Here is an 11,610-nt window from a genome sequence, read left to right on the forward strand (position 1 = left end):
ATTACTTACCGATAGATGGTCGAAAAATTCCCACTGGCAAACTTCCGCTGCTGTCTCTAATAATTACCTCCATGATTGCTTTTGTAAACGTATAAGTGTTGGGCCACTGTGCGGCGGCTCTGTCGAAAATTATTAGTTGTACTCTTATTTTCTACATACATTGTATATATTTGTTCAATTTACTTATTGCATTACAAAATAATAAAAATATACACCTTAATATCTTCTCGTCGATCGTGCCTTTGGACGATGTCCGCATTAGAATAAGAAATTCTTCAGACTCAATTGGATATTTGTAGAAACATTCTTCTATGTGTGTTACCGTGGGCAAGCAATTAGTAGTTATAGTCGATACGTGAATGAATGACTACGAAGGAAAACTTGGTAAATAAAATGTAAAACTTTAGAGACGAATAATTACCTTTAAGTTTGGCATACGTTTGGCCAAGTTTAAAATAGCGCAGGTGCCGTACACGTTTATTTTTGTAGCGACTTTTATGTCTTCATTGAAGCGTACAGTCGCTGCTAAGTGGAAAATTATCGATACCTGCGATAAAATATATTTTTATCAATTGAAATTTTGCTCACTTGTTTGCATTACTATGAATTCTTTTTCAACTATACGATAAAAGCAACTTTGAGAGAAGTGGTCAGTGGAATCTAAATGGCTCACCTCACTTATCACTTGGTCTATATCATGCTTCGTAAGTCCTAGGCACTCTTCGTCCAATTCACCAACTTGCAAGAGGGGCACGACCTTCTCATGAAAATTCGGCACCTCCTCCTTTATTCGCTGGAACAGCTATGGATGATTGTTATAACGTCTATAAGAACTTACCGCGACAATTTCACAAGATCTAGACGTCATTACTTATTACTTATGCCATTCTTAGGAATTGCTCAAACTTTCGAGGCGATTTTTAAAAGCAGCGTCTACTCATCCTTCCTTGCCGTTCTAGCTTACACGCTGAGTCATGAAACTGACGTTCGTGAAGCTCATAGCCTCATGAGTGTAAATAATTAAATCTTATAAAAAACGCGTTAATGATAGCATTTTATGATTAAGATAAAATCTATTACTATATCATAATTACAATTTCTCAGATATGATACGTCATACACATCAGTTATATAATAGCTAAATTTCACGCATAAGAAACTATTTTTAGTTAGATTCTTTCAGCCTCTAAAAAGCTCTTTAAAGAGGGACTCTATGAATAGATTCTAATGCCTCAAACTGTATACTGTAAGTGTGAATTGTGTGATTCGTCAGGCAAGCAAGAGTGACAAAAAGAGATGATCAGACATAAACTTCAAAAATCGCTTCGAAAAATTAAGTAATTCCTAACACTCATTATGCTTACGGAACTCTCGAAGATTTCGGCCAGTCTACTCGTGGCGCTCTTGTTTTTCTTTGATCTTATCATCATGTATATCTTGGAGATATTGGGACAACTTCGCAGCAATTTCTCAATCAAGACCTTTCCGAGGAATCCAGTTCCGCCTAATTAATCATATTCCACCATTATTGTTTGACCTATGACGTCAACTGATAGAACTAATTTTCGCTTTTTGATGTTATATTCGTCGTGAATTTGTTTTCAACTTTTCGTAAACATTGCAATGTATTTCGTCAAGGAAAGGAACGAACTGAAACCGCGAATTTCGTCAATGTCATCCAAGTGTTGACACCGTTAAGCTTCAAGTTTTTCCCCTTTTTGAAGAAGAGTACTGAAATGTTCGCGGAATGTCGGGAACAAATTCTCGAAAAATGCGACAGTAATCCGGGATCTAAATCGAGTACTAGTCCAAAACCTCGGTATCGGTATGAGTGTCAATTTTTATTTAATGTTTCTTTGTTGATCACATCGCACATATACAATAATAATTTATACAATAAATACCTGTAATGAAGATCGACTGGTTCGCATAGAATGTTTGTATCGGCGTTCCTTGAATTTTGGTATTGTTTCCGCAATACACAATTTTGTGTTGATTAAAATCGTTAGTATGTAACAAATGATCGCTCATCCTGTCAGTATCTGTGTTCAATACCTGCATGAAGTAATACTGTCCTTATTTTTAATTTTAGCTACGATCTGCGAGTAGATATATGTAACGTAACACTAATTTCACTAAGACAGTACGACACTTATATACTATAAAAGTTAAACCAAAAAAATAAGCAAAAAACAAAATCGTATATTATGTCAACATTTTTAGTAGAAAATTTTAGAAAGATTTTTGGTGAATTGTTCTGCTGCTGTTTTTAATGTAGACTGACAAGTCACGTCTCTAAAACGGAGATTTCCCATTTCCCTTCTAAGTCCATTATTGGTAATGGGTAGTGGAGACTCGGAAAATTTTTCTTTTCCCCTACTCTCCAGTTTCCCCCAACTTTCCGGATTGTGAATATCTAACATGCCCAACAAACGAGCACCGTAGTTATATACCAGTAATATAACATAGATATGTAATGTCAGCACAACCATGTGGTTTGTTATGTAACTGTTATGTGTTACATAACATACATAACGTGTAACAGTTACATGAAATAATATATGGTTGAGTTGACATTCAAACATCAATGTTATGTTACTGATACTTATGGTTTGCTTGTGGGTGCTAGTTATGCTGTTATACATAACACGGATGTACATAACTCAATGCTCCAGATGAGAGTTAACAGTTTATAAGCTATTTATAGAAGTAATGGGAAGATGTACTTGTGATCAGTTCTTACAAAGAATTATATCTTATAGTTGGGTCTTATTGTCTATATGCGTATATGCTTTGCGAATAACGATATAGAAATGAAATGCGAAGTATGAGATAATTTGAGAATCCAGTAAATACCAAGTAATGATTATATAACATAAAGTATAAAAGTTTCTATTAATCTTCCACTCTCCTCACACTAAAATGTAGATAAACACGAGATATATCTCCAGTCATGTTTCATTTCAAATATTTATGACAGTGTGGTCACAACTTTCAGTCTCCTTCCTTCACTTGAGCTGTCTCGTTGACAGTGTGCTGTTCAACTGTGATCAAAGATGTTTTTCTTATATTATATTATACATAATGTTAATTATATTATATTATATTATATTAGGGTATTATATTATATTATATTGCAGAATTTAATTTATATCTCTAACTGTAGTATTAATAAAATTTTCTCTTGGCCAACGTGTACATTTCAACACTTAATAAATTTATTTTATTAAAATATATTTAAAAATGTCTTAGAGCAATGAAATGAAAGCAATAAGTGATTTAATTAGTATCAGTGGTGTGTGTGAGCGCTTCATAAGCTTACTGATTAATATCGCATGCTACTTATAATCTATATATGTGGCATACAGTGATAGAAACTTTGACTTTGACAGCACGTGAGCTTCACGAACACGGTCGCGTCAGTTTGAGCGTATCTTCTTGCGTATTGATGTGTACTTCTCGGGAGTCTAAGTTTCTATCAAGGGTGCCATAATTCTTAATTCTTTTAATTTTATATTATTATATAGTATTGCTGTGCGGCGAAGAATAAATAAATATCTCTTATTATAATTTATTTTTTTCTTTTAATCGATGAAACACGTATTTATGTAGGAAATACAATCAGATAAAAAACTATCTTATGTATATATACGTATGTGTCATACATTAAATCTTAATCTTAATCTGATTAATTAATTACCTGACGAACGAAATTATATATCTTCATTCTAGATTTCCAGTTTCAACCGAACCTGGACAATATTGAGCTTTCGGTATATATAAACAAAGTGTAAGTATTTCGTTAAGTATAAGTATTTGGCTAACTTAAATATTGGATTCTGCTTTTTAAAAAAGAAGCTTAAAATATATCATTATCCCCCTTGAAATGTCATGTGGTTATGATAAAATTTAATATTTTTATAAAACATTAAATTAAATTTAATATTTTTATAAAATATTAAATTTTACCATAACCACATGACCCATTTCAAAAGGGATAATGGTATATTTTATGTTACTTTTTTAAAATGCAGAATATATAAGTTAGCCAAATAAAATGTATCTATCTTATACAAAACTTTTGTCTATCATCTTTCTCTTTTATGTACTGGTATATGTTTTTCTTATTCTTTTTTTATATATACTGAAATACAGAAAACTCAATGTTGCCCAGGTTCGGTTGAAACTGAAAATCTAGAATGAAGATATATAATTTCGTTCGTCAGGTAGTTAATTAATCAGATTAAGATTAAGATTTAATGTATGACACATACGTACATATACATAAGATCATTTTTTATCTGATTGTGTTTTCTACATAAATTATTATTTATTTCTTTATTTAAACACTGTTTTTTTTTAATTATCCTTCACCAAAATTATATAATGCGTGCTTATTGCGCCCATTTGATATTATAATTGCGCATGGAATTAGTCAAGATTACGAAAATATTTCTTAAAATAATTTCCAGACCAACATAAAGACGATGAATGTAAGCAAGAACTTTGTCACTTGATGTATCCAGTACAATCTGAAATTCATAATATTATTTTAAGCTCAAATGTAAAAATATGTAAATGCGCTTTGTACATCATATATTTGTATTTCATAATAACTGTCAATGATTCAACACATTTCAATTTTAATTAACACTAAATCTCACTAACGAGGTCCATTAAACTCTAAAACCACATTTACGGTCCAGCTAATTTTCTTACGTTACTTTCTGAAAACTGTATATTTTCTGACTTCATTTAGTAAACTAAATAGCGCAAAAAATGTTTTCCCGGGGTTCTATGATGAAAACTGAAAGTGATGCACAAAGAATGTAACTCTTAGGCCTCAAAGAGACAAAAACTTCTCTAAAATTATTTTTTCACATTAGAAAGTCAACTATTGTTTAGGTATTACTTTTGTTAACTTTTTAGCTGCGAATGTTATACATATACGTGCGTATATAATTATTAATATACGGGTATATTAATATAACAATTATAAATATAATAATATATAATATTATTATTATTTAATATATAATAATATATAATGTAATTATATATAAATATAATGATTATTAATATACGTATATAATTATTAATATACGAATGGCAAATATATAAAGTGTTCTGTGTAATGGTCCGTGAGATTTTTGAGGCGCTATCGATAATTTAAAAAAAAAGACTGTAAAGTCAACATTTATTTGTATCATGTAGACTTCCACATACAAAAAAAATAGTTAAAAATTTTATTATAAAAAAGTCAATGACACCTTGAATTCTTCAAATATCAGTTTCTTTCCTTGATATTATAGGGAATTTTAAGTTGAATTGAATACACTCTCACTATTATCGATATTTAATGTTATTTTATTTATTTATGTTATTATTAAATAAAAAATATATTACCTCTTCAATTTGATACGACTATTTTCCAAAGTACTTAAATCATCCTTAAGCAAGTAAAGCCGCACACCTTTGAAATGATCATCCAAATATTTCGACCAATCAAAACCTTTCATGTTAAAGTCGAATAAACACTGATCATTTTTGTCCATGCTTCGCCACATCGCCTGAATGTTATCATCGCTGTGTATCCAATTATGCAAAGTAAAGTAACTAACTGCATCCTGATACTTGTGAATCATATTGTACAATTTCCATATTCTGAAAGAGATGAAATAATGTCGACGAGAATGTTACTCCCATACATACGGTGTTATCTTCAAATACCTTTGCCGAGCACCTATGCATTGTTGAAAGATTTGTATGAATAAAGCGGGCAGCAGGTGGCCAAACCAAATACACATTTTGTATATAATCTTATTTTTTACCAATGTAATAGTTGGCATCCAATAGCAGTGCTTCGTCGGATATTTTCGAACGTTTAATCGTATGTGATTGGTATAATCACCCATAAATAAAGGCGCGTCGTTTGTCGATACGCTATTATAAATTATCATTTTGTCACCTCTCCTGCAATTAGGAAATGGAAGAAATTTAGTATAAAACGTAAGAACTATTTACGTGCGCGCGCTTGCTATAGGAGTGAAAATCCAGACGATGTCTCGATGATTTTGAAAATGAAATAAATTTTATTACGATTCGGGAATTTGGAAAGATAAAGAAAATTTTATCTCTTCGCTGTTAAACAGAGTAACTATGCAAACACATTTCTTTGAAGCCAGATTCTCATTAGTATGAACTTTTACACTGCATTTGACGTATCTGTAAAAATGACGTGCTTATCATGGTGAATCATACTTTTGCGGTTGATTGAAAACATCCCACGCGGCGGCAATTAAAGCATTTATGGTGATGTCGGCAGGTACGAAATTTATTAAACAATCAGAATCGGCCCTGAAAAACCTTGTTAGGCCTTTAGCGATAGACACCGTCACTCCTATTGGTCCATAATAATTATCTATCCATCCCACGAGCGGTTCGCGGACGGTATTCATCACTTAAGGCGAGAAAAATACAAACTTTTAATGTTGTACAAATTTTTAAATAGAATGAAAAAATAAAATATTTGTATAAGAATACAAATTTTCAATGTCTTAATATTAACGTTGAGAAAATATAAATATACTTCCAACCTTGTTCGAAAACCGAATTAAGGCTATCTAACTTTAACAATCTTCCTGAAATAATTGGTCACTCACCGATGGATGGCCGAAAAATTCCGATGGGCAAACTTTCGCTGCTGTCTCTAATAACTACTTCAGCGATTGCTTTTGTGAATGTATAAGTGTTGGGCCACTGTGCGGCAGCTCTGTCAAAAATCATTAGTTGTACTTTCATTTTCTACATAAGTTATACATATTTGTCCAATTTATTTATTGCATTATAAAATGATAAGAATATACACCTTAATATCTTCTCGTCGATCGTGTTTTCAGACGATGTTCGCATTAGAGTAAGAAATTCTTTAGATTCTATGGTATATTTGTAGAAACATTCCTCTATGTGTGTCACCGTGGGCAAGCAGTGAGCAGTTATAGTCGATACGTGAATAAATGACTACAAAAACTTTTTAATTAGAAAGCAAACTCGTTAATTAAAAATTAAAACTTTAGAGACGAATAATTACCTTTAAGTTTGGCATACGTTTGGCCAAGTTCAAAATAGCATAGGTGCCGTACACGTTTATTTTTGCAGCGACTTTTATGTCCTCATTGAAGCGTACAGTCGCCGCTAAGTGGAAAATTATCGATACCTGCAATGAGATAGAAATGGAATCAAAAATTACTATCAAACTCGCGTCAAACATATGCATGTAAGGTGTACTCAGATCAAAAATACATGATATCGCTAAATATATAGGTAAGAGCTATACGAAGCTAAATGTAACATATATAGATTAATAAATAATTTTGTAGAATTGTTGCAAATAAAAGTTACAAGAATATTTAAGAAAGAGAGAGAGGGAGGAATTGTTGCGAGAATTATACATGTAGTTCTATAATTTTTTAGAGTTCCCTTAACCATTCGGCTATATGCTATAACTACAAAATAGTTTATTGAACTCGTTTATTTTAATACAAAGCTCATATAGTTGTTACCTGTATAGTTTCCAGTAAACCAAGAATATTAGACCAACATTTTGAAGTGCTTACTTTTAGTATATCTCTCGAAAGATATACATTCTGTCCAATATTTTAAATTTTTTTCAAACATTATTAGACCATATGTAATCTCTCCAAATATTGCAAACATGTTTCAGTAAGATTGAAAGGTCAAAGTTTTTTATGACGATGTTGATATAACGTAGTAAAATTTAATTTTGATGCGACGATATAAAAACAATATATCAAAAAACATTATCTGCTATTGAATATCGCTGCTATATTGTTGTATCAATAATTTAATCAAATAATTTTTTATTTACTGGGTTTCCAATACCATCAATTTTTTCCGACTGTACAATAAAAGCAACATTGCCAAGAACGATGAGTAGAATTCAAAACATTTACCTTGTTTATCACTAGATCTATGTCATCCTTCGTAAGTCCTAGGTTTTTTTCGTACAATTCGTTGACTTGCACGAGCGGCACGACTTTGTCACGAAAGTTAGGCGTCTCTTCCCTCAGTCGATCGAATAGCTACGGATTATCGTTATAACAGTATATACCCAGATAGCCAAATCTGCGCGAACAAATTTCGAGCAGAGCTTGCTATCAACTTTTGATAGCAAATAGATAACAAATTTAATGCAGGATCTGTTATATCAAAGCTTGCTGCCAAATTGCCGTCAGATTTGTGGCAGAGCTTGTTGTCGGATAATTGCTGCAGATTTGCAGCAAAAACCGCGCAGAGCTTGTGGCGATTTGACGACAGATTGGCAGCAGAAACCGCGCAAACGTTGCTGCGCTGCAAGCTTTGCATAGTTTTTGCTGCAAATTTGGCACTATTTGTCCGACAGCAAAATCTGTCACCAAGACCGTAGCCTAATGTAGACACAGATGGCTATGGTTTTGCTGTAGGTTTTTGATTAAATTTGCTGCCAATCTGCGCGCAGTCTGCACTCAATTTGCTTACTGGGTAAGGATATACCGCAACAAATTTACAAGATTTAGCATCATTATATATTACTTATGCCACTACTGGGAATTACTTGAACTTTCGCGGCGATTTTCAAAAGCTTTATCTACTCACCTTACCCTGCCACTCACGCTCACTCACGAAGCTATGCAACTGACGTTCGCCAAGCTCATAGCCTCATGAGTGTGAATAATTAAATCTTATAAAAAAACGCGTTAATAATAGTATGTTATGGCTAAATTGAAATCTATTATGATATTATATTTACAATCTCATACATATGATACGTCATACGCCTCAGATATGTAATAACTATAACTAACAAAATAACTAACAAAATTTTATGCATAAGAAATTATTTTCAATTAGATCCTTTTAGCTTTAGAAAAGATCCTTAAGGATGGTCCCTATGAGGAGATTCAAATTGCCTGAAGCTGAATACTGTAAGTGTAAATTGCATGCTTCTTCAGACAAGCAAGAGCAAGAGACCAGGAGAGATGATTAGACATAGACCTCAAAAATCGCTTCGAAAAATTAAGTAATTCCTAACACTCGTTATGCTTACGGAACTCTCGAAAATTTCGACCAGTCTGCTCGTGGCACTCTTGTGTTTCTTTGATCTTATCACCACATATATCTTAGAGATATTGGGACAACTTCGCAGCAATTTTTCAATCAAGACCTTCCCGAGAAATCCAGTTCCGCCTAATTAATCATATTCCTCCATTATTGTTTGACCGATTACGTCAACTGATAGATCTGATTTTCGGTTTTTGATGTTCTATCCATTGTGAATTTGTTTTCAACTTTTTGTAAACATTTCAATGCATTTCGTCAAGGAAAGAAACGAACTGAAACTGTTAATTGGGTCAATGTCATCCAAGTATTGACACCGTTAAGCTTAAAGTTTTTCCTCTTTTTGAAGAAAAATACTGAAATGTTCACGGAAGGTCGGGAACAAATCTTCGAAGAATGCGCCAGTAATCCGGGATCTAAATCGAGTGCTTCTCTATATTGGTATGTGTGTCAATTTTTATCTAACATTTCTTTGTTGATCGCATTGTACATATACAATAATAATTTGTACAATAAATACCTGTAATGAAGATCGTCTGGTTCGCGTAGAACTTTTGTATCTGCGTTTCTTGAATATTGGTCTTGTTCCTACAATGTACTATTTTGGATTGGTTGGAATCGTTAGTATCTAACAAATCGTCACTCATCCTGTCAGTATCTGTGTTCGGTACTTGCATGAAGTAATACTGATTTACCTCACTTACTTTAATTTCAGCTATGATCTGCGAGTGGGTGTATGTAAGGGAGACACTAATTTCACTAATTTCACTAAGACAATACGTCTCTTATATATTGTAAGAGCTAAACCTGTTTCGTTTTTGCATACGTGACGACAATACTGATCGGAAAACCTTCGGACATCGGAAAACCAGTTTAAGTGCATAGCAAAAGAGAGAGAAAGATGCAAGGTTATGGAGCGATCGAATGCACAGATTTTTTCCGTTCCTTCCAACGAACACTTTACTAACAAGTTATAAATTTTACAATATAGATTCTCGAGTTCGTGATACAATGAAGGAATTCGTCGGAGAGTCGAAGATCCAGGGATCCGACGGACCCCACAGAAATCGTGAGCCTCGTACGATGTTTTGTGACGCGAAAATAGTAGCGCTGGATGGATAGCTTCCGAGACGACAATCGAGTCGAAAGAAGGTCGCTCGGAAGAGAGTGAAAGATTAATTTGCGTGACGAGGGCTATGTAGACCCAAGAAGAACGAACAGTAATCAGTAAACGACTTTTCGCGAATCGCCGCTCGCTAACATTTATTAACAGGAAACCGCTGCAATCGCAGATTGATCTGCGTGACCGGAATTATCAGTTAGAATTTAAACATTCGAGGACGTATGAAGCATACGAGAAGCTCGTGATTGCGTTGAGCGTGTGTTGTCGTGACCTGCCCGCGTCGAGTCGTCGTAACTGTTGTTTATTTATCCGCGAATTCAGCAAGCCCAAGACGGGATCGACACGCTCGATCAACATAGATATGTAGTATCAGCACAACCATGTGGTTTTTTATGTAACTGTTATGTGTTATATAACATGTACAGAACATGTGTTATATAACATGTAACAGTTACATGAAATAATATATGGTTGAGCTGACATTCAAACACAAATGTTATGTTACTGATACTTGTAGTTCGCTTGTGGAGAGCAGGGAAAAAGAAAAATTTTCCGTGCTCCACTACAAATTATCAATGGGCTCAGAAGGAAATCTCCGTAGCCGTGATTTATCAGTCTACGTTACAAATTACAGCAAAACATATTTAGAAATTTTTCTGCTGCGTAAAAATGTTGACGTAATATACGATTTCGTTTTTTTTCGTTTTTGCTAGTTATACTGTTATACATAACATGAATGTACGTAACTCAGTGCTCCAGATGAGAGTTAACAGTTTATAGGCTATTTATAGAAGTGATAGTAAGATGTATTTGTGATCAGCTTTTACAAAGAATTATAGCTTATAGTTGGGTCTGTATGGACCCAAGTTATCAGCAGTGGCCGATGATACACTTTTGGTCTACAGAAGGAATACGCAATTCCCCCTCTATATATATATGGTCTAAGATTCTATCGGTAAAGTTTTAGCTTTAGCATCTCCTTAGGCCCGATCTACAATAGATGGAGTAAGGAGTAGGAGTAAGACGAAACGGAAATAATTTTTTTCGCTTACTCCCTTATTCCAGCTCCTTACTTCAGCTTTTACTTCTCCGGGCGGGACGCCTTACCATTCAGCCACCGAGGCTTCGACAGCAATCTCGCAACACAATGTTTATAAGTTCTCTAAAATGTAAGTTGAGAGAGAACGAAAGAGTCGATCTCGTAAGAGATGTTATTATACGAGAGAGATAGCATCTTCCTGCCGATGCTTAAGATAAACAATAGAAAACTCCTTGAATAAATAAACTAATAGTGAGATATGTAACGGCACACAAGGAGCAAGCACGGATGTCTTAGTGCTATTAAATACTAATATTATTTTTTAATATTA

The 11,610-nt window shown here is 33.6% G+C and overlaps 1 protein-coding gene across 4 annotated transcripts in view; it reads right to left on the reverse strand.

Annotated features, from left to right (window-relative positions):
* The window catches only part of LOC116851154 (fatty acyl-CoA reductase wat-like), a 13,124-nt gene extending 2,975 nt beyond the window's left edge, over window positions 1–10,149 (reverse strand). For 2 of the 4 annotated variants that reach the window (XM_032830271.1, XM_032830275.1), the window contains exons 1-4: window positions 9,638–10,149; window positions 9,107–9,246; window positions 7,974–8,102; window positions 7,172–7,216 (exon numbers count right to left, since the gene is read on the reverse strand). In XM_032830271.1, the coding sequence (XP_032686162.1) occupies window positions 7,172–7,216; window positions 7,974–8,102; window positions 9,107–9,246; window positions 9,638–9,794 (471 nt within the window). In that variant the 5' untranslated portion in view covers window positions 9,795–10,149. Of the gene's footprint in view, window positions 1–3,196; window positions 4,533–5,406; window positions 5,665–5,730; window positions 5,974–6,261; window positions 6,461–6,662; window positions 6,773–6,868; window positions 7,021–7,090; window positions 7,217–7,973; window positions 8,103–9,106; window positions 9,247–9,637 lie in introns of those variants that run through there. The other 2 variants (XM_032830273.1, XM_032830272.1) reach the window with 2 other exon arrangements.
* Window positions 10,150–11,610: the final 1,461 nt, after the last annotated feature.

This window comes from Odontomachus brunneus, unplaced genomic scaffold (genome assembly GCF_010583005.1).
Source record: "Odontomachus brunneus isolate Ranch 3 - 2012 unplaced genomic scaffold, Obru_v1 Obru_scaffold_167, whole genome shotgun sequence".
Taxonomy (NCBI): domain Eukaryota; kingdom Metazoa; phylum Arthropoda; class Insecta; order Hymenoptera; family Formicidae; genus Odontomachus; species Odontomachus brunneus.